The sequence below is a fragment of the Podarcis melisellensis genome (genome assembly GCF_964234715.1).
Source record: "Podarcis melisellensis genome assembly, chromosome: 15".
Classification (NCBI taxonomy): Eukaryota; Metazoa; Chordata; class Lepidosauria; order Squamata; family Lacertidae; genus Podarcis; species Podarcis melisellensis.
Genome location: NC_138532.1, coordinates 11,865,307 through 11,891,289, shown reverse-complemented (window position 1 = coordinate 11,891,289; position 25,983 = coordinate 11,865,307). Strand labels below are relative to the sequence as shown.

The 25,983-nt window shown below is 49.6% G+C and overlaps 2 protein-coding genes across 10 annotated transcripts in view; one reads left to right on the top strand and one right to left on the bottom strand.

Moving 5' to 3' along the window:
* ROBO3 (roundabout guidance receptor 3) overlaps nt 1-5,384 on the top strand; it is a 338,729-nt gene extending 333,345 nt beyond the window's left edge. For all 6 annotated transcript variants that reach the window (XM_081890834.1, XM_081890833.1, XM_081890836.1 and 3 more), the window contains exons 24-28: nt 151-332; nt 1,026-1,133; nt 2,059-2,241; nt 3,101-3,255; nt 4,861-5,384. In XM_081890834.1, coding sequence (XP_081746960.1) covers nt 151-332; nt 1,026-1,133; nt 2,059-2,241; nt 3,101-3,255; nt 4,861-4,872 — 640 coding nt within the window. In that variant the 3' untranslated portion in view covers nt 4,873-5,384. The remainder of the gene's footprint in view (nt 1-150; nt 333-1,025; nt 1,134-2,058; nt 2,242-3,100; nt 3,256-4,860) is intronic.
* A 12,405-nt stretch (nt 5,385-17,789) lies between these two features.
* The window catches only part of ROBO4 (roundabout guidance receptor 4), a 119,688-nt gene continuing 111,494 nt past the window's right edge, over nt 17,790-25,983 (bottom strand). For 3 of the 4 annotated variants that reach the window (XM_081890859.1, XM_081890857.1, XM_081890858.1), the window contains one exon: nt 19,446-19,894. In XM_081890859.1, the coding sequence (XP_081746985.1) occupies nt 19,728-19,894 (167 nt within the window). In that variant the 3' untranslated portion in view covers nt 19,446-19,727. Of the gene's footprint in view, nt 18,573-19,445; nt 19,895-25,983 lie in introns of those variants that run through there. The other variant, XM_081890856.1, reaches the window with a different exon arrangement.

Sequence of the window (25,983 nt, the reverse complement as noted above, 5' to 3'; positions counted from 1 at the left end):
CATTCAGATAACCAAAATTCAGGTTTTGTTGGTGCAGAATGGGGGCCATGATGCAGAATTCTGGTGTATGCCCAGCTGGTCTCCCCACCTCTTATCTGCTCCCACTGGGGCTTGTCCCCTCAGCTTAATGTGTTGCTTTCTGCGTTCAAGGCGGTTACCCAATGGCTCGGGGCCATTGCCCAAAGCCTCGAGTCCTCCTTTGACCCAGTCCAACCCAAATCTCAACATACCTGAAGAGGGACCTGAAGGCATCACTCCCAGGCAAGGTCATCGGCGCAACCTGAGCCAGACGCCGGCACACAGTGCAGAGAACGTTGACTCTCCGGGAATAGGTGGGTGCATCTTCTTCAACCCTCTTCTGAGCGGCAATGTGGTGTCTTGGGCACAGGGAGATGGAGGGATTGGCCACCTCCTTGATGTCCCTGACCAGAGAGTCTGTGGCCTTGCAGTGCCGGGTTTGAGAGGCTTTCCCTCTGCACCAATTCACAGCAGCTGGGATAGTCAAAACATCTCTGGAGCTGATTGCCCTTGCATTTAATTCCTTTAAGACAGGGATGAGGAATCCGCAGGCCTTTAGATGTTGTGGGACTCCAGCTCCCATCAGCCCCAACCAATATGGCCATTGATGAGGGATGATGGGAGTTCCTCATCCCTTCTTTAATAAGAAATCCCTTCTTCTCCCAGTGGAGAGCAAGACTGAAGAGGACATGGGTTCCCGTCCCCTCTTAGCCATGAAGCTCACACACAGGGGTTGGCCATCTCTAAGCCTGACCCACCTCACAGGGTTGCTGTGAAGTTTAAATGGGAGGGGCTGGAACCATGTACAGTGCCATGAGCTCCTTGGAGGAAGGGTAGGACAGAAATATAAGGAACAATTAAGTCATGCCCCCTTCCGCTTTTAGCAGGAAATGGTTCTGAGCTTCCTTAGCAGCCACAGGAGCACATGTGGTAGGTCCAAGGCTGGGTGGGACAGACCAGGTCTCTGGCTGAAGAGTCTCACTCTGGTATTGGGCTTTTACCGACAGGCAAACTTCACCCCAGCCTAGCAGAAATGCCTCTCCCTCCGGGACAGAAAGCAAAAAGCAAGAAGAAATCCAAGTCGAGCCACTACCGTCGAGAGAAGAAGCAGGGAGGTAGGTGTGGCTGTGCCCAGGCCCCTGAGGTTGCCCAATTCTTCCTTCCCTCCTCTTAATTTCCTCTCTATTTCCTTAGCTTTTTAGCGCTGTTTCCCATCTATCTGTAGTATGAGACAAACAGAAGGGAGTATTAGAAAAAACTATGTTTGTTCTTGGTATGAGTTTTCATGTGCATGCACACGGAAGCTCATACTAAGAACAAACTTAGTTGGTCTCTAAGGTGCTACTGGACATTTTTTTAATTATATATATATATATTTCTACTGTGTCAGACCAACACGGCTACATACCTTAATCTAGAAAGGAGTATTGTTTCAGTTGCTTAAAATAAATTGATTTTTTAAAAAAGACTCTCAGATTTCCTGTCTTTAAGCATTGGGTGCCATTCTTACGGCTGTGAAGGTGCAGCTTAAATACCGTATTTTTCGCCCTATAGGACGCACTTTTCCCCCCTCCAAAAATAAAGAAGGGAAATGTGTGTGCGTCCTATGGTGCGAATGCAGGCTTTAGCTGAAGCCTGCAGAGCGAGAGGCATCGGTGCGCACCAACCCCTCTCGCTCTCCAGGCTTCAGGAAGCTATCTGCAAGCCTTGGGAGCCCGGGGGAGGTCCCGCCGGGCTCGCAAGGCTTTCGGGCGGCAGCCTGCAGCCCGAACCACGGGGCACGCTCCGGAGCACGCCCCGTGCTTCGGGCAGATGTCCGCAAGCCTTGCGAGTCCTTGCAAGGCTTGCAGGCAACAGCCTGTTCTGGGGGTGGGGGGAAATATATATTTTTTTAATTTCCCCCCCCCCAAAAAAAACTAGGTGCGCCCTATGGGCCAGTGCGCCCTATAGGGTGAAAAATACGGTACATGCAACAGGTGTCTATGGAAATCTTGGGGAAGGTGGAGACTGACAGTGCTTCCCCCTTGGTTCTGCTCACAGATCTCCCGCCGCCGCCCTTGCCACCTCCCGCCGAAGACCTCGGCACCGCTGCTCCAGACAGCGCCCTGCGACTGGACTGTGACCCTTCCTCTCTGGAGAAAAACTTGAATGCTTCCTCGGCCCTGGAGCGGAGAGCCGCCCATCGCACAGTGGCAGGACAGCACTACCACCAGCACCGGGATGGTAATGCCAACCCCAGTAATAATGGCTTCCCTGGCTTCCTGTACTCTAGGCTGAATTTCTGTCTCGATAAAGTGTCATGGTCTGGCTAGATGCAGAGGACTGGTGGGAGGCACCTACTGGGGAACCCCCAAGGGAAGAAGGCTCAGAGCCAGGGGATTGGTGGTGGGATGGCAATGAGTGGTCAGAGAGAGAGAGGAGGGAGACGATTGGGAGAAGGAGGTCTCAGAAGCGGAAGCAGGGTTTTGTGAGCACGAAGAGGCTGGGGCAGAGAGCAGTCCTGATTCAGAGGCTGGAGAGGAGGGAGACCCAGAGGCAGAGATCAGGAAGGCTACTTCCTTTCTTGCTGTGACCAATTCCCCTTCCCTCCTCCCTGGTCTCCCAGGACCAGAAGAGGTATGAAGAGAGCGGGGGAGAGACAGACGCATTGACTGAGTCTCAGATTGCTTGGGAAGGACCCGGGGCAGGGGGAGGAGGCTTGGTCAGCTATGGGAAGGCAGGGGCCTTCAGTCCTTACAACTCCCTCATCAGGGCAAGACCTACTGAGAAGCGTTGCTGTGCTCACTAGGCCTGAGCTGTTTTGTTTCCTTGAATAAAAAGTTAACTTCACTGACACCTTGTGAGTTATTGCTGACCTGCTTCTGACACCCGGCCAGACATAAAACCCTCCCTTGGTATTGTAAGATTGCTGTTATTTTGAACAGAAACAAAAGCTGCCTCTTTTAACCTGCCTGCCCTTCTGTCAATGCACAGGCTGTGCTGAGTGCAAAATGGCAGCCAAGTCTGGATGAAGCCAGAGCTTGCAAGACTAACCACCTGCTTTCGCTGTTGTTGTTTCTACTCTGTGTGTGTGTGCTGGCAGAGGAGGAAATCATCCCATACAGCAAGCCCAGCTTTCTCTCCAGAAGCCAGGTGTCAAGCAACTGCTCCACAACAGGAAGTTCTTCCTCCAAGGGGTCAACAGGATCTAGAGGTCATGGGTCAGGACGCAGCCGGACAACAGGGGATCGCAGCGAGGTGATTTGGCAGCACTTCCTTTGCGTGTTTTAAAAATAATCTTTTGCGTTAAGGCGCCTGGCCTGGCGACGGGTGGAGGGTGCCAGTTCTGGGAGATGGGTTGACACTGGCCTGGCACCAGCCCAGGTGCCGAGACCCCCAAAGACAGTGATGGACACCAGCATGGATGTCTTTAAAAGACAGTTAGCCTTGCCCTGAATCAAATGGACTATTTGTGGCTACTCGCCACATGATGGCTATGTCCTTCCTCCATGGTTGCAGCCAGTAATGCTTCTGAGTAGCAGTTTCTGGTAACTGTAGGAGGGGAGGGCCCTGCTAGGGCTTCCTGTGGGCAGAGGCATTGCATCATTTGCCAGCGCTCAGGAGCAGGGCACAGAGGGTGAAGAAAACCCACCGTGCCAGCCCAGCCTTCACTGCCGATGCCGCTGGGTGGGCGCAGGGCGCAGAGGTTCACAGGGCTGCACTGTGCTCCCTGTCTGCCCACTTACCCATTCAGGGTGGAGCCCAGCTGACCAACTCAGCCCTTAGTGGGTGCATCAACTCCGACGCTGGCAGCAGTGGCATAGCGTGGGGGTGCAGGGGGGGCCGGCCGCACCGGCGCAACATCTGGGGAGGCACTCGCACTCGCAGCTCTCTGCCCCCTGCTAAAATCCACGGGTTAGGGGGCGCAAATTACTTGCCTTGCCCCGGGTGCTGACAACCCACGCTATGCCACTGGCTGGCAGGGCGGCCATTCAGCAAAGGCCCCAGGGATGACGTGGTGACAAGACCAGGCTAGGCTGAGTACAACTCCAATGTATAGTTAGCAGAGTAAAAACTTAAACACGTTGCAGGATTCCCAACAAATAGACCAGAGGCAATTAATATTTCATCCAGCAGAGCTTTACTGCTACTGATGGCAAATGAGCATAACGGTCACAAATCCAATACATTCAGTATTGGCCCTGTCCATAAGAAATCCAGTTGCAGCAGACTTGATTTAAACTTACAATATAATTAAACCTTAACACTAAGCATACTAGATACAGAACACCACACCAGAAGGATAGAGAGATAGAAAGAGTGAAACCCAGGCTCCTTCTGGCCTTACTATTATAGTCAACATGACCTTGACAGAAGAGACAACAGAACCAATTTAAGCCAGCTGTATTCAGCTTCTCTGAAGGATTAACCCAAACATCATGAACCTTCTGCTTGTTTCTTTCACACAGAGAAGCTCCCAGAACCTTCTTGAATTAAGTAGAATAGGAAAGATCTCTGCACATAAGATCAATACTTTCTGCACTAAGAAATGCAAACTGACAGGTAGGATGGGACAAGAATCCCTTCATGGGATGATGATGGACTAGATGAGCCATTGGCAGGATCCGGCAGGCTCTTCTTGTGTTCTTATGACCTACGGCAGTGTTTCCCATGCTTGGGTCTCCAGTTGTTGCTGAACTACACCTCCCATCATCCCAGAGGTCAGTGATAATGGGAGCTGTAGTCCAACAGCAGCTGGGGACTAAGCTTGAGAAACACTGTCCTACAGGAAGGATGAAAGGCAAATGAAGAGCAGAAGCAGATCTTGCTGATACCACCCCCTCCCTCTCTTTCTGCTTTCAGGAAAAGAGATGAAACCAGATGGAAGTCAGCGGGAGGGAAAGCGAGGCCTTCGAAGGAATTGGCAGCCGCAGACTTTGGGCCGGGAAGCGGGGGGTGTTTCTGTGCTTCTAATTTATGATCCCTCTAAAGAAGCCGCATGACCTGGCCCCTTTGTAAATAAGTTTGTTCCCTGGAGGTTGGCAGTCCCTAGGAGCCAAGGAAGCTGTATTTATAAATCGTGGCAAAAGGGACAGTCGAGTCTCGGGCCTCGGAGGGCCTGCTTTTGGAAACATTTGGCATTTCTGCAACTGGAGGGTTTGGGTCCGATGGGAGAGGGGACGGGAGGAGGCAGTGGGGAAGGGAGTTTGCCTTCCGCCATCCTGCTAAGGGTGGGCAATGAGAGCAGCCCATCCCACCAAGCACATGCTCGGATATTGCCCAGGTGCTCAGTCCTGCTAGCCGCATGGCAGAGGGCAGCAGGTGTTTCTTTGGTAGCTAATGAATCCTTTTGTAAAATGACCAATAAAGCTGTTTGTTAACCTGGATCTCTCAGAGTTCTCTTTCCTTTCGTTCCTCTGATGCAAAGCATCTCATCCTGTTGGTGCACAAAGGACTTGCAGCAGAGCCTGTGCAAAGCTTCTTTGCGCAAGGCAGCTAGCTTGCCTATCTCAGCCACCTTTGAAAAGCCAGTTCTACGCAGATAAGCTCAATAGGAAATTGGAGCAACCTGCCTTCTTGGGGTGTGAACACTGCGTGAGCACTCTGTGTTATATCTTAACTAACTGAAGTGGCCAAATCATCTGGAATTGGCAAAGCTATGTGCATTTCCAGGTGGACTCCTTCTACACCAGGGGTCAGCAGACTTTTTCAGCAGGGAGCCGGTCCACTGTCCCTCAGACCTTGTGGTGGGCCAGACTATATTTTGAAAAACAAAACGAACCAATTCCTATGCCCCACAAATAACCCAGAGATGCATTTTAAATAAAAGGACACATTCTACTCATGTAAAAACACGCTGATTCCCAGAACGTCCGTGGGCCGGATTTCCAGCCCCAAAGACCAGGTCGGGGAGCAGCGGGAAGGCACCCCGCTGCCCTGCGGAGGCTTTGCGCAGCTAACCCCAAGCTAGAACAGCGAGACGGAGCGCTGCGCAGTGCTCCGTCTTCCTGTTCTGGCTTTGGGCTTAGCTGCGCAGCCTGCATTCGCTCTATAGGATGCACACACATTTCCCCTTAATTTTTGGAGGGGAAAAAGTGCGTCCTATAGAGCAAAAAATACGGTACTTCAGCCGTCTGGCAGGAGGGAGAAAAAAATGTGCAATGGAAGTAGGTAGTCAAGCCAGTTCCTGTCAGATGGCGGATGCTGATGAAAGGCAGCAGAGCAGCCAAACTGCCTTGGGTTTTGGCCCAGCGCAAACAGCGACAGCCTGCCCAGTCACTCAGGGTCACTTGTCCATAAATGGTGCTCAATTTACCATGAGCACAGCAAGCCGCACTGGGGCTTTGAGAAGACTTTGCAGAGAACAAGGATCAACTGGCACCGCTTCCGCTGCTGTCTAGCAAAAGAGATTTCAACAGTGCCCAAATCTTGTACCAGAAAGACCTGCTGCTGATGCATTTAAACTTGGGTTTCCACCTCTGAATTGGAGGGGATGGTCACCTCTTTGATTCCAACTCCCTGTTCTTCTGCCTTTATCAGCAGCCCAGCATTTTAGCAGGTGGAGCTCTCCCCCCCCCCCATAGACATGGAGATAAAATAATGGAGAAAGTACCACTGGCTTCATTTGGGCATGTTCAAGGTCCAGGAACAGGGCCAGCAGAAAAGCTGGCAAGCCTAGTAACCCTCTGTGAACTGTTAACAATTAGAGGCACGACACAATTGGGAACACAATTTAATTGATAAATCGTGTGACTTTTATGGTGCCATCCTCTGCATGCTTACTCAAAATTCAGTAAAAAAAATCCACTCAGTGGATTTGTAACTGGCTGACTGACCGAACCCAAAGGGTGCTCATCAATGGTTCCTCTTCATCCTGGAGAAGAGTGACTCGTGGGGTGCCACAGGGTTCTGTCTTGGGCCCGGTCTTATTCAACATCTTTATCAACGACTTGGATGATGGACTCAAGGGCATCCTGATCAAATTTGCAGATGACACCAAACTGGGAGGGGTGGCTAACACCCCAGAGGACAGGATCACACTTCAAAACGACCTTGACAAATTAGAGAACTGGGCCAAAACAAACAAGATGAATTTTAACAGGGAGAAATGTAAAGTATTGCACTTGGGCAAAAAAAATGAGAGGCACAAATACAAGATGGGTGACACCTGGCTTGAGAGCAGTACATGTGAAAAGGATCTAGGAGTCTTGGTTGACCACAAACTTGACATGAGCCAACAGTGTGACGTGGCAGCTAAAAAAGCCAATGCAATTCTGGGCTGCATCAATAGGAGTATAGCATCTAGATCAAGGGAAGTAATAGTGCCACTGTATTCTGCTCTGGTCAGACCTCACCTGGAGTACTGTGTCCAGTTCTGGGCACCACAGTTCAAGAAGGACACTGACAAACTGGAACGTGTCCAGAGGAGGGCAACCAAAATGGTCAAAGGCCTGGAAACAATGCCTTATGAGGAACGGCTAAGGGAGCTGGGCATGTTTAGCCTGGAGAAGAGGAGGTTAAGGGGTGATATGATAGCCATGTTCAAATATATAAAAGGATGTCACATAGAGGAGGGAGAAAGGTTGTTTTCTGCTGCTCCAGAGAAGCGGACACGGAGCAATGGATCCAAACTACAAGAAAGAAGATTCCACCTAAACATTAGGAAGAACTTCCTGACAGTAAAAGCTGTTTAACAGTGGAATTTGCTGCCAAGGAGTGTGGTGGAGTCTCCTTCTTTGGAGCTCTTTAAGCAGAGGCTTGACAACCATATGTCAGGAGTGCTCTGATGGTGTTTCCTGCTTGGCAGGGGGTTGAACTCGATGGCCCTTGTGGTCTCTCCCAACTCTATGATTCTATGATTCTAAGTCCTATTGTGGGGCTTGCTTCCTGGTATAAGTGTGCTTTATGATTGCGGCTGCGTGGAACTGCTGTAGGACCCACATCCTCTGGCTGGAGGGGGTTAGGAATGCATACAGGTCCTTCCCCACCAGTGAAGAACACTTACCAGTGGGGAGGGCACCTCCGATGTAGAGACCCTCACTACATCCACAGAAGACTCCATGGTTTAAGCTCTACTGCTTATGGTGGACCCTCAAACAGATAATGGAACTGCTTCGATTCCATTCCTCAAATGAAGAAGCACCAGGATTGTGTCTTCCTCCTACATTAGATTGCAAGTGGCATAAGTATTATACACCTGGACCCATTGAAGGGAGGAACATTTCTGTAAATCCACTGCTGGAGGATAAATACTAGGTCCCCACCCCCACCCTACAGACCTCCCACTTTGGCCAATGCAAAATGGCTGACTCTGAAAGGGGTGGTAGATTTGCCACATTGCCCACCACCCCTCTCAATTTCCCATGTATGATTGCAACAAGCCAATGATTCTATCAATCAAATGTCCATCTATGTGAAAGCAATAGTTTTGAAACCAGAAGAATATCCTCTGTGTTTTTAGATGGCAGATGCATATGTCATAGGAGACATTTTCATTTTTTAAAAAAGCCCCTTCATATTCTATTATTTTTGGAACAATTTTGTAACTTTTTAAGCTGTTCTTATTATACTATGTTCAGAACCTTGGGACATAAGTGGAAGGCTAATAATAATAATAATAATAATAATAATAATAATAATAACAATAATTTTGCCCTAGAAGAGGCTTTTCCTCCTGGTTGGATGCTTCTTTTAAGATGATGCTTGCCACCCACAGTTTTTATAACATACTAAGTATAATGGCTCGAAAAATTCACTCTCTGCCATAGACTGGTGTTGCTATATCTCAACCCAAGCACTATGATGTAATCCTTTTAATGTCCCAGACACACAGCAGATGAGTGAGGAGGGCAGATTGCAAACTGAATGGACAGTAGAAGCTGTGACTGCCTTGTTGCCTACTGTGGCGAAAGATTTCAAGAGCCTATGTGTGGTGTCCAGGTTGCAAACTGGCAACCTTCAGCCTATTCAGTGCCCTCGTGAAATAAAAGGGTGCAAAAGTTACTGGGAAGTGGGGTGAGCCTGCTCCGGAGATATCTTAGTAGGCACCCTCTTTTCCCCTGTGCTACTTATTAGGCAGCTCGCAACAGGAATTCTGGCTGGATTTATTTCCCCATAGATATGGTTACCATACATCCAGAATTTCCTGGACATGCCCTCTTTTGGGGGGCCAGCACCCTTTCCGAGTGGATTTTTGCCTTTTGGATTAAAGGTCTGGGTTTGGAGGCTTTTTATTCTTGTGTTTTGGATTTAATTTTTTTGTGTGGGGGGGGGCACATGCATGCTCAGAAGGCGCTGTGCCCCAAGAAGAAGAAGAAGAAGAAGAAGATGAAGAGGAGGAGTTTGGATTTGATATCCCGCCTTTCACTCCCTTTAAGGAGTCTCAAAGCAGCTAACATTCTCCTTTCCCTTCCTCCCCCACAACAAACACTCTGTGAGGTGAGTGGGGCTGAGAGACTTCAGAGAAGTGTGACTAGCCCAAGGTCACCCAGCAGCTGCATGTGGAGGAGCGGAGACGCGAACTCGGTCCACCAGATAAGTCTACCGCTCTGAACCACTACACCACTCTAGCTCTCCTAAACAGGAAGCGCGGACCGGGTGGCCTGGAGCAGCCTGACGGAGGTCGTGCTAGGCTTGGCATTGTTTCTGGAGGCTGCCAGGCCTTGAGCAATGTCCCCGGGGCCGCTCAGCCTCCCATCATGGGCAGGCCAAAGATAGCAAAGGTTAGAGAAGAAGCGGGGAGCAAGCAGGTGAGGAAGGGGTTAGAGGCAGGGAGGGGGCGAGCGAGGGAGATGAGGGATAGTAGGGGGGGTGCCCCATGGTGGGGGGCGTGTCTGGGTTTTTCATCCCCAGAATATGGCAACCCTACCATAGAGACTCCCTTGGCTTAGGAAAGAATGCATCTGTCGCAGGGCTTCTAAAAGCAGGAAGTGGCATGCGCTTTTGGCTGCTCTCGATTGGGGACCAAGGGTGGGTGGCAGAGTGCCCATCTGCGCAAGACCCTGAGCCAGATTCTGCAGTGGGAAGAAGGGAGGGACACATCCATACACACTGTGCCTCTTTTGCTCATGGTGTGGCAAAACAAGGATATATTTTTTTGTTGGAGCTTTCTGCAACTGAAAGGCACCTTGAGAGGCTGGTGCCAGGGAACTGGGCTGTGGAAAAAGCCCAGGGTTGATTTGTTCAGGGAAGTAACACTTTTGCAATTTATCCTCCCGCTGGGAGTGCAGCCCCCCCCCCAACTCCCTTATCCACTGCAGCCAGTGATAAATGGGCTTGTGGTCAGTAAATCAAAGAGAAATTCTGCTTAGGAAATGACATGGCTGCTTTTGGCAGAGGGAGATGGATGGCTGGCTGGCAGCGGAGACTTGGCTTGTTTGGAAAGGACACCAGCCACCCCACAGCTTGTTTCTATTGGGGTAAGGGGAGTGAAAGAGAGAAAGCACACACACACACACACACACACACACGGAAAGTGGAACATGCCCCTTCCCTCTTCTCACACCCATGGGAAGAGGAGAAGGGTCATAGCTTAGTGACAGAATATCTGCCTGGTTAAGTCCCCAGCATGTCCAGGTAAGGTTGGCAATGTCTGCTGTCTGAAATCTAGGAGAGCTGCTTCTACTCAGTGTAGGCAATACTGGCCTAGATAGAGCAATGGTGCAACTCAATGGACAGCAGCTCCCAATGTTCCTATTTCCCCCAAGCCTGTTGGATCCCTGGACACCCATTTCCTGGTTTCATCTTCCATGCTTTCAGATCAGGGTGTTGCAACATTTCTCTGAAGCAGGTCTGGGTGCCAGATGAAGCTCTTGGGTCCCCAAGATTCTCTCCAGACCCTTGGCAGGCATGCTGGGGACCTCTCCTTTTGCCCTGCCTCAAATCCTGGAGAGGCGCTGCCAGTCAGCATCAAGAATGCTAAGCCAGCTGGCCCAAAGGTCTGTATAAAGAAGCTTCGCGTGCTCTTTGAGGCAGTGTGCTACTCCTCCAAGAATACCATCATGAGTGCCAAGGAATAGCCCAAGGAGCTGGGAGGCTTGGAGTGGCTGCAGAAATCCCCCCTGGGTCTACAGTAATGTGATTCTGTAATGGCATGTATTGTAACCCTGGTCTTAGGTACCGAGAGAAACCGTCTAAAAGCTGGAAGAGAAGCTTTGCAGCCCCAAGCTTCATAATCCCAGCCTTCATCCCTGCAAGCAGAGGATTTCCCCCCAGCTTACTGCAAAGAGGGGCAGAGGTGTTTGGAAAGCAGCAGGATTTATGGCTCCAATTATTTTCCTTGCACCAAAGTCTGCTTTAATAAGCAGTGCAACAACATTGTGTGCTCTGTGTGTGTGTGTGTGTGTGTGTGTGTGTGTGTCTACACATTTGTAGGTCAGGCACCATCCAGGCCAAAGCAGCGCTGTAATACAGGTCAAGTAAGCCATGTACTGCAGAGTGGGGAGAGGAAGCTGGGGAGGGTGATTGAAAGAAGGGCTTTTAACAGAGTGAGGGGGGTGCCCATCAGTGGCATAGCGTGGGGGGTGCAGGGGGGGCCCAGCCACACCGGGCGCAACATCTGGGGGTTAGGGTTAGGGGGCGCAAATCCACAGGTTAGGAGGCACAAATCCACGGGTTGGGGGTGCAAATTACTTGCCTTGCCCCGGGTGCTGGCAACCCACGCTACGCCACTGGTGCCCATTCCTGACCATTGCAGGCAGCTCCAGGTTTCTGCTGTCCTTGGGCATGAGATCTCTGGTGTCACCATATAATAATAATAATAATAATAATAATAATAATAATAATAATAATAATAAGTTTTATTTATATCCCGCCCTCCCCAGCCGAAGCCGGGCTCAGGGCGGCTAACAACATTAAAACAGTACAACATTATAAAACATTATAAGGTGGAGCCTGGTCTGGGGTTAGAGATGTAAGGAGGCAGAGATTTCTGTCCCATCTGGGGTTCATTCCAATCCGCACTGTTTCAGCTACAGTTCGGTTTTTGCTAAAACCTACAACTCTTCAACTTGCGACGGCCAACACACATGTAATTAATTATGCAATTAATTTCAATGGAAGGGAGATGTTGAAAACAAAGCAGAAGATAAGGTAATTATGTAACATTCACGAACTAAACACACAAAGACACCCAGAATGGTAGCAAATACCGCTCTGATTCATTTTTTTTGTGATTTTTGTCCTGACCAGGGTTCAAATCCCAAATGAGCCATGAAGCTCACTTGCTGACCCTCAGGCCGGTCACTCGCTCTGAGCCTAACCTGTGAGGATAAAATGGGGAGGAGGAAAACTAGGTGACCACCTTGAGCTCCTTGGAAGAACTGTAGTAAATAATATAATATAATAAGCATGTAAACTGCTATGCAATTACGTAGGCTTTTCTGCCTCATCTAACCATGAGCATCCGTAAATGGTAGGGGTGAGACCAGGTGAGCTGTGCATTGCAGGGCGGGCATCCCCCCCCCTTCTACCTGGGCTGTTGCTTCACACAGATCATAGAATCATAGATTTGTAGAGTCGTAAGGTACCCCAGCCTCACAGCCTGACCCCAGCCTCTGATCCCACGTGGCCGATTGCAGAGTCAACAAAATTGGTGGCTGACTTCATCCTGGGATGGCAGCTGTCCCAAATGCTACAGACAAATCTCCTGAGCTCACAGATCTTCCTGCCTGCAGATGCTAAACTCATCATCGGCGCTTGCATTAAGCTTCTGTTCTGGGGTGGAAGGGATGTTTACGTAATATATAGAAGGAAACTGGGGAGGCCGGGGGGTGGCGGTTGGCTTGGCCACACTTAATGAACACAAAAGGTTTGGGTTTCCAAGCTCTCTGCTAAGCAGCTGCCTGTGTTTATTTAACCCCTCTCCAACAGGAAACCCCTCTGGAGTTCCCTGATTAAACCAGATGGGCCCCCCGAACACTGCCAAGATCCTCTGGATGCCTGGCAAAAGGAAGGCAAGAGGCCGCTGAGAGTTTTGCCTTGTGCGACTCCACATCTCAATGGTACCAGGAAGTCAGTGGCTGCTAATAGCCCTTCTTCCTCTTGCATCAGTAGAGTATCCGCTTCCTCTTATGCCAGAGGTCTCTGGAAATGTGGGGCACAGACATCCACCCATGGCTTACCCTCCAAGAATCCAGGGAACTGTAGCTTGTTAAGAGAGCTGGGAATTGTGAGGGGTAAACTACAGTTCCCAGGATTCTTGGGGAAGGGAGTCATGGGCAAGATTCACCTAGCATGCTCTGCCAACAGAAGGACTTCCAGCTGCACAATGGGACTTCTCCTCCTGCCCCACGTTCCTTCTCCTCCTTCAGACAGGGAATCTCCCACAGCCTTGCATGGAGATGCTGGGGAATGCATCTGGGACCTTCTGCATCCAGAATGGTTGCGCTGTGGCTGAGCTATGGCCCTTGCACCACATCCCTTGCACCGGTCCTGGTTCTGGGAACACCTTCCTAAAGTTTGTGTTGCTGAATCGCTTCTTGATCACCTTTGTCAAGTCTGGATTTAGATGCCTCTTCCGGGTCTCTGGAAATTACCGTATTTTTCGCTCCATAAGATGCATCAGACCATAAGACGCACCTAGGTTTTAGAGGAGGAAAACGGGGAAAATATTCTGAATCAAATGTTGTACTAAACTATTTAATAAACTACCGATATATCAGAGGGAGAGGGAAAGGGACAGGAGCTGTATGTTTCTTTAGCGTACGCGCTCAAGGAGCGATGAGTGGGGAGGCAGCATGCCCCAAATGGACCCAACACAGGAACCCCAGCAACCTCTTGTGTAAGCGATTCCTCTCCTGCTTTGCTGCTTTAAAGTGAGCTGAGCCAGGGAGGAGGGAGAGAAGGAGAGCCCATCCGTCCGTCCCTCCTCTGTGGATCACTTTAAAGCAGCAAAGCTGGACAGGAGCCACTTACACCCATGTAAATGGCTCCTCTCCCGCTTTGCTGCTTCAAAGCAAGCCACAGAGGAGGGAAGGAAGGGGAGCCATAGATCCTCCGCTCGTGACTGCAGCAGGATCCCACCGCCATCCATAGACATTCACTACATAAGACGCACAGACATTCCCCCTTACTTTTTAGGAGGAAAAAAGTGTGTCTTATGGAGCAAAAAATACAGTAACTCTCAAGAGGAGGAAAGCTGCATCTTGTCTCCACTGCCCTTGCCAGTCAATGCATGTAGGGGGCCATTGGCACAGCACCAAAAAAAGAAAAGAAAGAACAAGCAAAGAGCACACAGATTTGCATAAAATGTGGGTATGCTAATCCATTGGTCTACAGTCTGCAATGGGGTGGGCCTTAGCAAGTGCCCAGCCATGCCTAAACCTGACAGTGAGTGACCTTGCCAATGCTACAGAACATTGTGGGGGAACAGGAGGCTGCTGCTCACTCCACTATAAGCTTGTTCCCCAGCAAACCTTAGGGGGGCAGTCAGGCAGGAGGAAGCTTATTGAAGTTCCATCATACCTGGAATAACTTCTGGCAATGGCGGCCTTAACTAGGCTCTGTGCACCATTTAATACTTAGCATTTACAGACCTATTCTCCAGGGACAGTCCCATATTTACAGAAGCCATCCCAATTTCTGTTTTGATCCCGCTTATCCTTAGGACGTCCCTATTTTCATCAGAAAATTTATGGAGGGTATGGAGTTATGGGACCCCCAAGCCAAGGAGATAAGTAACAATACAACCTTTAGAAGACATATGAATTCAGCCCTGTATAGGGACATGTTTTAATGTTTAATGTTTTATTATGTTTTTATATATGTTGGAAACTGCCCAGAGTGGCTGGAGAAACCCAGTCAGATGGGCGGGGTATAAATAATAAAGCCTTTGTTGTTGTTGTTGTTATGGAATAGGGCGTCCCAATTTACATCAGAGAAATGTTGGAGGGTATGCATTTGTGCCACTTTCAACATCCTTGATCTCAGTAATCATTGCAACAACCCTGTAATGCAGGTCAGTACTGTTATCCCAATATGACAGGTGAGGAGGCTGAGACTAAGCAAAACCATATTTGCTAGAGGCCCCCCTTCTGAGTCTGTGGCAGAGGTAAGAATTGCTCCAGGGACATTCTCGTTTCCTGCTCAGTCTCTTTGCCTCAATGCTCTCCAAGATGCAGGCTCAACGTGGGCAGCTCAGGGTTTAGCAATATCATTTTCTGCAAGAGCAGCAAGCAGGAGAAACCCTCAGCCATCAATAAGCCAAGAAGATGCTGCAGAAGGGGACCAGTGATGGGCCAAGCAAATGGTGCCTTGTTCCCCCCTAATGGTAATTGATGCAGTTGAGTAATTAGGCCAGGCTGCTCACAGAGGCAGAACTTCATGCCCAGCTCTCCCGCCGCTCAGCCAATGTCCCGAAAACACCAAATCCAATTAGCTCGTCTTAAGAAGCAAAAGCTCTGCTCATAAAATTATCATTGCGGCCATAAAATTATCCATCCCTCTTCTCAAACTGAGCACAAGCACTTAACTCCCTGACCCTTTCTTGGCTCAATGAAGGCTGTGGGTCTGACCGGAATACAAAAATACCGAAAGCCCAACCGCCTCTTGGTTTCTGAATTGAGCTCGGCGAGCGCCAAGGCTTGTAGCGAGGTGCCAGGGCAACTGTACGGGTGGAACCTATGAACCCACCTGGTCCGTATTTCCTAATTATGACATGTAAGAACCTAAGTGCTCTGCTGGGCCTCTCTAGCCCAACATCCTGTGCTCCCACCACGACCAGCCAGAGGACCTGAGTGCAACAGCCCCATTTGGATGCCCAGCAAGATATATTTGGAGGCAAGGTGAAAGGAGCAAATCTCAGTAGGAGGGGAGAATGCTCCAGAGCTCAGGTCCTGCTTCATGGTTTCTGGGTGGCCACTGTGACTGCTGGATTCCTCCAGCAGGCTCCTCTTATGTTCCTATGTTCTTATTTTCCATATAAGCAGGATAAGGGAGAGATGTCACCCCCCCTTACTCGGAGAGGTTTTATTAATGCTGCTTAATACAAAAGGAGGGTTCTCCCCAACAGTTTAGAATCTTTACTGATATACAGAAATGTATCTGTATGACACATATTACACCAATCCTGTTTGAACTTATTACACTGATCCTGGCCTAGCTGCACTGACTGCCAATTAGTTTCCAGGCCCAATTCAAAGTGCTGGTTGTTGTTGTTGTTGTTGTTAACCTCATGTTATGGACGCTTCAGGTTACGTGTTTTCGGGTTGCGGACTGCAGGAAGCCCGGAAGTACCGGAATGGGTTACTTCCGGGTTTCGTTGCTCATGCATGCGCAGAAGCACTAAATAGCGCTTTGCGCATATGCAGAAGCACCAAATCACGCCGGCACCTGTGCAGACGCGGCGCTTCAGGATGCGAACGCTGCGGGTTGTGGATGTGCCTCCGTCACGGATTACGTCCACAACCCGAGGTTCTACAGTATTGGCTTCTGCCAACCCAGCAGTTTGAAAGCACACCAGTGCAAGAAGATAAATAGGTACTGCTGCAGTGGGAAGGTAAATGGCATTTCTGTGCGCTCTGTTTTCCATCACAGTGTTCCATTGCGCCAGAAGCAGTTTAGTCATGCTGGCCACATGACCTGGAAAGCTGTCTGGCTCCCTCAGCCTGAAAGTGAGATGATCGCTGCAACCCCATAGTTGCCTTTGATTGGACAGAACTATCGAGGGGTCTGTTACCTTTTACCTATTATTATTATTATTATTACTCCCTATACCCAGAGGTCTCAGGGCAGTTTACAGAAGAAAATCAAAATATAAAATGACAAAATACATAATCAAAATAAAAACAACCCAATAACACCCCCCCAAAAAAACCACACCACACATTTTAACATAGGATGTCAATCAAAACAACCAAAGCCTGGTTAAATAGAAATGTTTTTGCCTGGCACCTACAGGTCTATAATGAAGGCACCAGATGAACTTTCCTGGGGAGAGCATTCCACAGATGGGGAGCCACTGCAGAGAAGGCCCTTTCTCATGTTGCCACCCTCCGGACCTCTTGAGGAGGAGGCACACGAAGGAGGGCCTCAGAAGATGATCTCAGGATTCATGTGGAAAGAGGCAATCCTTGAGGTATTGTGGTCCTGAGCCATGAAGGCTTAAAGGTCAAAACCAGCGCCTTCAATTGGGCCCGGAATCTAATTAGTAGCCAGTGCAATCAGACCAGGATTGTTTTAATATGCTCAAACAGTCGTGCCCTGATGAGCAACCTGGCTGCTGAATTGTGCACTAGCTGAAGTTTCCAAATCATCTTCAGGTTTTGAATGTTCCTCTTCCACCAGGCCTTTGACTGACTAAATAAAATAGTGTATATCCATTTTGTGACATACTAGGTGACAGATTTGGTCTCTCTCTTTCTGTGTGTCCACACACAGACACACACACACACAAATATGCATGCAAGAGACAGAGTTGAAGGACACTTTATAGTCCAGCAGTAGGACTGGGGAGAGGTATGGCCTGGGGAGAAGTCTAAGGACCAGACAGAGAGCTGCATTTGGCTCTGTACCTGAGGTTTCCAGCCCCTGTATGGAGCTTTTGGGTCTCTTTGAGCAGCTACCATGTCTTAAGGTACACTCCTTGCCAAATCCTATCAGTTGGATGGTCTGGGAAATGGACACCCACATCCTCTGGGGATGACTTGCCCTGAACCAGCTTCTCCCCAGCTTTCCTTCACCCCCAACCTGGTCAGTTGTAAATACCTCTTAGGTAAAGGATGTATAGAAGGAAACAACTGGCACGTACCTATGGCCTATTCGAAACACTGTAATGCTACAAAATGGATTGCACCTTTTGGAAAGGTTTCAATTTATTTACACAATAAGGCCACACACACACACATGAAAAAGTTAGTAGCTGTGCCACATCAGGCACAATTAGTAGACATGCGAAAGGAAGAAAATGTTTGCAATGACATAAACAGTTCTCCCGCAAGAAGGTAAAAACAGAGAAAGCAACAAAGGGCTGACCAAGTTGAAATTGATTACCAAGTTGCTATTTTCTCCACTTTGAAAATTCTTTCTTCCTTTCTTTCTTTCTCTAAGAAACCACTGCAGGCTGCATGGGGACGATGGTGGTGGGGACCTCAGTCCAAACTTTAAAAATCCACAGCGTTGGCAATTGATAAGTAGGAGATTAGAAAAAGTGCCCCCTGCCCAGTAGAAATGTCCTTGCAAGTCAGCAACCCAGATGGTGGCAGAGGCTGATGGATCCTGGGAGACAAGCCAATGAAGAAAAGGCCCAGAGGGTTTTTCTTCATTATCCTGACACTGATCTCCACCTCAGAGGCTCCTGCGATGATGAGACTTCTGAAGAATTGCCAATATGGCCAGGAGAAGAAGGAGAAGAAAAAAACACTGGTTGGCTTTGCTCCTCTCCATTTAATATGCAAGAATCAGCAGGTGAAGGTTTTCCTGTTGCAAAGCTAAATATGTTCAGCTCAGTGGTGCCATCCGGGTAGGACTTCGGGGGCAGATGTCCAGGGATCCATTCAGCTGCAGGAGCGGGAAGGCTCCTAAATGCATCAATCCTAAATGCTGGCTTACCACATTTTGAAGTTAAGTAATATATATTGCTGTCTTAAGAGGGGAGGGGTGTTAAGAACACAGTCTAAAATTACACAACTGCACCACTAGATCATCTGCTCAGGACTGCAGATCATCATGAAGGACCAGTTCAAAAAGTGTAAACTGATATCTTTTTCCCTATCCCCCCAAAAAACATACATTGGAACACCAAGGATAAAATGAGAGAAGGTGAATCCCAGGCCTGACATTCCAATCCTAAGCATTTTTACTCAGAAGGAAGTCTCGCTGTGTTCCATGAGGCTTACTCCCACTTAAGTTTGCACAGGGCTGCATGATGCTCCACAGTCCAAACTAGGTTCCACATATATTACTAACAATGCTATGGTTGAGGTGGGAAGAGGAGGTTACACAGAATCAGGCCACTGATCCCTCGAACTCAGTGCTGCCGTCAGTCCAGGGTTTCAGACAGGGGTTTGTCTCCCCCTGAGGGATGCTGGAATGAGAAGAGACTTTCTGAAATTTTGCAAAGGTCCACGGCATGCAGGCAGAACTGGCTCAAGGACTCCCAAGGAACTTCCATGGAAATTCTCCTTCCCAGGAAGGATTACAAATATGCGCTTGGGTTTGTTGACAAAGGCCAAGATTGGTGAAAATCTACTGGCCAAGAAGAGATGCTGATTAGGGCTAGGGAATGAAGGAGCCGTCAATTTTGGTTCCCTCGGTTCCTCATTTTTTCCAGTCTTAAATTCTATTCTCCACATTTTTCCAGCGATTTGCAATTCCTCGTGAAAATTCACCGGCATGCGAATTTCTCCTAACAAACGCTTTTTGAAATGCAGTTTTAACTAATGTACATATTTTTTGCAGGCAATTTCCCCTAATATAATTCTTTTTGGGGGTATGTTATTTTTGCTAATGTATGCACCCTCTCCCATAATCTAGCCATATTTTTGTAAACATTGATTGGAGAAGTGCGTTGCAAAATCTGGACAAGGGCGGATTTCAAAGGATGTCTGGGTTATGGTCTGTGTATCATTTTGAAAAGTGTGAATTTGATCAATCCTCCTCTCAATGCAAACTGAACGTCTCCCCCATCCCTCTCTGATCCTGACGGACCCCTTTCCAGGGAAGTGCAAGAGGGGCCTGCCTTGATCTGTTTCATGCACCTTTGTCCCCACGCTCAGATGTGCTCTCCGGGCTTCTCAGCGACCCCCTTTGTTTGGCATGGTGAGCTTTTCCACAACCGGTTCCTCTCCTCTCTTGGGAATGGCAAAGGATCCTGACCCAGAGTCCGGGGTAGCTGTCAGAGGAGCCTTGATGGCCCCAGCTTCTCTGTCTGGATAGCTGCTTGAGTCAGACATGCAGGCACCTGAAAAGAAACAGTCTGTTGCTATTACTGTCCTTTGGGGAAGGGGCAGGGAGGGGCTGTAGCTCAAGCACAAAAAAGGATATTGTTCCAGGCAATACTGACGCACCAGGGCAGGGGCACAGAAGATTTGGGCAAAGCCAGAAGCCGTTGCTTTGACAACCAAGGGGAAAATCCTGTGTGCACATACTGGAGCCGGTCAAAAGCATGTGCCCGGCAGGCCTCCCTCTGGTGCAAACAAAGGCACTTCTCCTGCAGCAGGGCTTTTGCTCAGCATATCCTAGAAGAACCATCTCTTTCCCCCCACATCCCTGAAAGGAAGCAAATTAATAATAATATCCAAACGGTGCAACAAGCAGACGTCCAAATAAAGAGCTTGCTGCCTTTTGACTTGTATAAGCAAGGTCAGAACTGCCTGTTTTTATGGGCCTTGCACCTCTGCCTTTAACAACAACTTAAGAAGTTTTTTCTAAAATCTAAACTGCAGTTAAAAGCATAGGAGCAGGAGCAGCAAAACAGAAAAAGTTGACAACTCAAGGGCTAACTCCATGGAAACAGCTCTTTATTCAAACAACTTCTACTGAGAAGTCTCTGTTTCATTCCTCCTCCGCCTTCTGTGAACCCCAACAAATTTCTGAAGAATCTCAGTTAAGAGACCTATTAGTTTAGGAAACTGACTTAGGCAGAATTGGTTCACCATATTGTCTACGCTGACTGGCAGGGCACTCCACAGAGGGATCTGTCCCAGTCCTAACTGCAGTGGCAGAGGAAGGGGTGTGTGGTGGGGGCAGTCCGCCCCGGGTGTCATCCCCGAGGGGGGTGACACCGCTGTGCCGCCCCCTGGGATGCTCACCGCTCGCTGTGGGCAGCACCCCCCTGGGATGCTTGCCACTCGCTGTGGGCGGCTAGCCCCCCCCCCAGGTGCACAGCATTTGTGCCGGTCTGGGTGTTGGAGCAGCTAGCTCCACCTCTGCCTAGCTGGAGATGCCAGAGTTTGAACTGGGACCATCTATATATATAAAGAGCAGATGCTCTTCAGACAAGCTATGGCCCCTCAACAGAACTCCTTGCCCCATGCAAAATGTCTGCTTCTGCACCTAAGGGGACACTATTTCATCTGGTCCTCTTGGCAGTGGTGCAGCTGGGTATGGAACTCAGGACTGAACTGCAGGGCCTGAAGGCTTGCAGGTAGTGGGGTAAGGACAGCCCAGAGAGTGGCAGTTAATGAGGGCATGTGTCAGCATCTGTTTAAGCATGTGTTTGCCAGGGCCCATGGGTGCTAATACTGCATTGTCCAGAGGTTTTCAACCTTTTTGAGCCCACAGCTCCCATGACCAACTGCATTCTTTCTGCGGCACCCCTGTGGGGCTGAGGAGCCCAGTTATGTCACCCCTTGCCTGCAGAGCTGGCAGCCTCTCACCCTTTTTCGAACACCCCCTTGTGGAGTGTTCCCTCAGCCTCATCTCCTCTCCTTGGGAGTCCTCTGGGCAGCTGCTGCTGCCACCCTGGTCTCTGAGTTGACCCCCCTCCCTGCCCCAAAGAGAGCTGCCTCCTCACACTGCCCCACAGGGGCCTGGAAAGAGGAGGCCCCGAGCCTTAGTGGCCCAACGGAGAATGGCCCAAGGTGAACGTGAGGCCAGCAGTGGCAGCAGCAGGTGCTGCCGGGCCTGCATGTTGGAAAGGCTCCCCTTCAGCACCGGGCACTCAGCTCCCAGGCAGGCCTTGCACACAGCAAGCACAAGAAAGGGCAGCATGGTGCCTGCCTGCCCAACCTCCCACTAGTCTTTCCATTCCTAACAGCAAGGGCTGGTGTACTGGCTGGCTTGACTCCCTCACCCACTTGCTTGCTTACTCCAAGGCAGCCTCAGCTCCTGGCAACCAGCACCCCCTAGCCAGCCCCAGAAGCACCATTCTCCAGGAGAGCTTATCACCAGGGCTGCTGCAACAAACAGCTGTGCAAGCCTTTGGGAGGCAGAGACGCAAGAGGGCATCAGAGGGAAGGAAAGAGGGACAGAGGCCAATGTTGCCCATGGCACCCCTGTCCATCATTCAAGGCACCCCAGGGTGCCACAGCACACTAGTTGCAAACCACTGGCATTGTCCCTCCAGATGTTGCTGGAGAGCCAGAGGTTGTCCAATCTGGCCTTAATCGGCGGCTGCCGCTGATGAGTGGCTATAGCCGCTGCGGTGGTATAGACTGCCAAGAACAAAGGCAGAGCAATATAGCACCCGGAGTGTCTTTTTAAAATTTTTATTTATTTATTTATTTATACCCCACCCATCTGGCTGGGTTTCCCCAGCCACTCTGGGCAGCTTCCAACAAAACACTAAAATACAATAACCTATTAAACATTAAAAGCTTCCCTAAACAGGGCTGCCTTTAGATGTCTTCTAAAAGTTTGGTAGTTATTTTTTTTCTTTGACATCTGGTGGGAGGGCGTTCCACAGGGTGGACACCACTACCGAGAAGGCCCTCTGCCTGGTTCCCTGTAATTTGGCTTCTCACAGCGAGGGAACCGCCAGAAGGCCCGCGCCGCTGGACCTCAGTGGAATGATGGAGGTGGAGACGCTCCTTCAGATATACTGGACCAAGGCTGTTTAGGGCTTTAAAGGTCAGCACCAACACTTTGAATTGTGCTCGGAAACGTACTGGGAGCCAGTGTAGGTCTTTCAAACTGGTGTTATATGCTCTCGGCGGCTGCTCCCAGCCAACAGTCTAGCTGCCGCATTCTGAATTAGTTGTACGTATAAGTACATAAATTGGACATAAGTACGTATCACTGCAGAGTACTCGGCCTTCTTGCCAGAGTACATAGATCACGGTCTGTGACTTAGTTTGTAATATGACAAGTGCTCTCTATTGATGATCCAACTATTCTCCTTCAAGGAAGCCAGAGAGGCTCAGGGAACTCTGGATACAATGGCCTGCTGGAAACAAACAAACAAAAACCAGGACAGGACTGCTGACAGTTATGCAGAAGAGGGAGTTTCTGCAGATGTAGCTTGTCACCTGCTCAACTCCCCTATTTGGCTCCATTATTAAAGGTGCAGGAGGAGTTTCCAATGGACCATGCTAATTAAAGTTACAGCAGATTCCTTTCATAGGTATATAGGAAGCTGCCTTAGACTGAGGCAGACAAATTGGCCTCTCTTGCTCAATGTTGTCTATCCTGGCTGGTTTCAGGCAGGCCTCTCTCCCAGCCCTACCTGGAGACGCCAGGGATTGAATTTGGGACTTTCGCCATGCAAAGCAGGTGCTGCAGGACTGAGCTATGAGCCTCATCCGCCTTCCCTCTACAACACAACTCTTGAAGACGCAGGAGCAGCCCTGGCCTGCTCTTTTTTGCACCTGCCTTCCGACCCCCGAATGCCTTTGATGGATGCGGTGATCCACAAGAGGCATCGCTCAAAGCTATCTTGGGGAGTGAGGCTTTCTCCCGTGTGAGGCTCTGATCCAAAGTGGATATGGCAGGGGGGCCAAGGTGCACGGGTACTTCCATCACTAATTGAATCTCTCTTCCTTGCTTGCTGAAGCGCAAAGGTGTGGGAGGCCATCAGTCAGTCAGAGCATTGGAAATCAATAGGTCTTCTCTGTGCCCCCCTGCCCCCACCATGGAGCAGTCGTGGGCTGCAGACACTGGCCCCAATTCACCGCACCTCCTGCAATTTATAAGACACACCCACCCAAAAAGAGAGAAGCCACATAGGCAGTTGAATGGGGTGGGGGTGTCACCCTATTCCTTCGAAAGCAGGTGGTTTTCAGCAAAATCTGCAAAACAAGCAGCAAATTTGCTGAAGTACAGGAGTTGCAATGGCCCAAATCACCATGTGTGATGCTCTCATGTTGGCCCACAGAGCAGCATCTCAGATCTGGGTCAGGCAGGGGGACCTCTTGCAATTAACAAAGTCTGTGTATCTTGAGTAGCTGAGGAGGCCAAGGGCATTTTGGCAGGTGTGGTGATTTACCAAGTCACAGTGCTGCCAGGGGTTGAAAAGCTCCCTCCTATCCCGGCTGCTTAATCTACCCAACTCGTAAGTGCAAAGGAATCTCTCGTGTCAAAAGGCGGGCCAACCCTGAGCAAGAGAGTTGCGTATGTCCTGTTTGCAATGTACAGACAAGGCCGCTGCAAATCAGGAGAACCATTCTTTTTTCCCTGCTGTTTATTGTCCCCAGCAAACCAGATGACAATGCGCTCCCTATTTAGCTTGAATTTCTTGCCGCCTGACTTCCATCAGCTCAGTTCCAGAAGGTCAGGACTTTTAGGGTGCAGACAACATTACTGAGGGTCCAGAGGGCAAAGTCCACTTCCCCACCCTGTCAGCTTGACTTGACAAATTGGGATCTCCTTAGATGAACAATTCCCACTGGGAAGTCAAGCCTCTGGCACAACCAAGCACAACACAGAAAATGTATGAACTGTGGCAGCAGCAGTGCTCTGAATCAGTGCTGGGGGGGGGGGGAATGGAGCCACCATTTACATTTTCCACCATGCTCTCAATGTAAGATCGCTCTAGGACAGGGGTGGAGACATGGGTGGGGACCACCCAGGTTTTGCCCTCCAGATGTTGCCAGCCTCCAAATCCCATCAGCTCCAACCAGCACAGCCAGTGGTCAGGGATGATGGGAGTAGGTTACCGGGACCCTGCAGCTGCACAACAATGCCACATCTTGATGCTGGGCCTGCTCCCAGGCTAACAAGATGCAAAAGGGGAAAGGATGTCCGTAGCTTTAGTACAGGGACGGGGAGCAATTTTGGCCTAGTTGGCCAGACCTTTATCCCCTGCCATCCCAAAGGCCAGTGTCGACAGGTGTGGGGGACAACCCACCTGTCACTCATCCGATGTCATAATGATGTCAGGTGATTGACAGGTGGGTTGATCCACTCACCTGTTAAAATTGGCCTGTGTGGGTGGGGGGAAGATAGTGACCAAGGAGGATTAAACTCCCTGCACATCAACTGGTGGATAGGGATTTCAAGCTGGCTTTTTGCAGGGTAAAGGTAAAGGTAAAGGACCCCTGACAGTTAAGTCCAGTCACAGACGGCACTGCGGTTGCAGCGCTCATCTCACTTTACAGGCCAAAGGAACTGGCGTTTGTCCGCTTCCACAGACAGTTTTTCCGGGTCATGTGGCCAGCATGACTAAGCCGCTTCTGGCAAACCCAGAGCAGTGCACAGAAACACCGTTTACCTTCCCGCCAGAGTGGTACCTATTTATCTACTTGCACTGGTGTGCTTTCGAACTGCTAGGTTGGCAGGAGCTGGGACTCAGCAACGGGAGCTCACCCCATCGCGGGGCTTCGAACCGCCGACCTTCTGATCGGCAAGCCCAAGAGGCTCAGTAGTTTAGACCACAGTGCAGGGATCACACACACCCCCATTCATTGTTGTTGTGGGCATCTGTCTTGAGAGACAATGGAGGGGATGAAGCCAAACCACTGAATTAGCAACACCAAAGTGACCTCCCTGGGGAGCAAGCATGCACAGAGAGTATGGAGGTCCTGGGCTGCCCAGATGTTGAGACCCCCCTCTCAGCCTCACTGATGTGGTCCAAAGGAAAGCAGAGCATTATGTTGGGCACCAGCTTGGCTGCAGGCGTTGCTGCAATTTATTTGATCCAGCTGCATTTCTACCTTTCCCACACCTGTAGTCACTTGTGATATCAGCTGTAAGGCAGCTAAGCATGGGTTCTGGAAAACATCCCTTGCAGGAGGACAGAGGTCCCCACCCACCCTGCTTTGGTGGCTGTGTACGAGAGGGTCACCTTGGGAGGTGCAGCTTGTCATGCAAGCAGCATCTAGTGAAATATATTCTTCCATGCAACTGTTAAAGATGCAGAGAGCCCAGTCCTCTTTCGCCCCTTGACCCCATATCTGCTCCACATGCAGGTATTAAGAACATGACCAAAACACTTTTTATCATATGTGGTGGGAATGTAAAAAAGTGAAAAACTTCTGGGAAATGATATATAATGAGATGAAAAAGATGTTGAAATATACATTTATTAAGAAACCAGAAGCATTTTTACTTGGCATTGTAGGAGATGATATTAATAGGCAGGATTGTAAGTTGTTTTTATATGCAATGACAGCA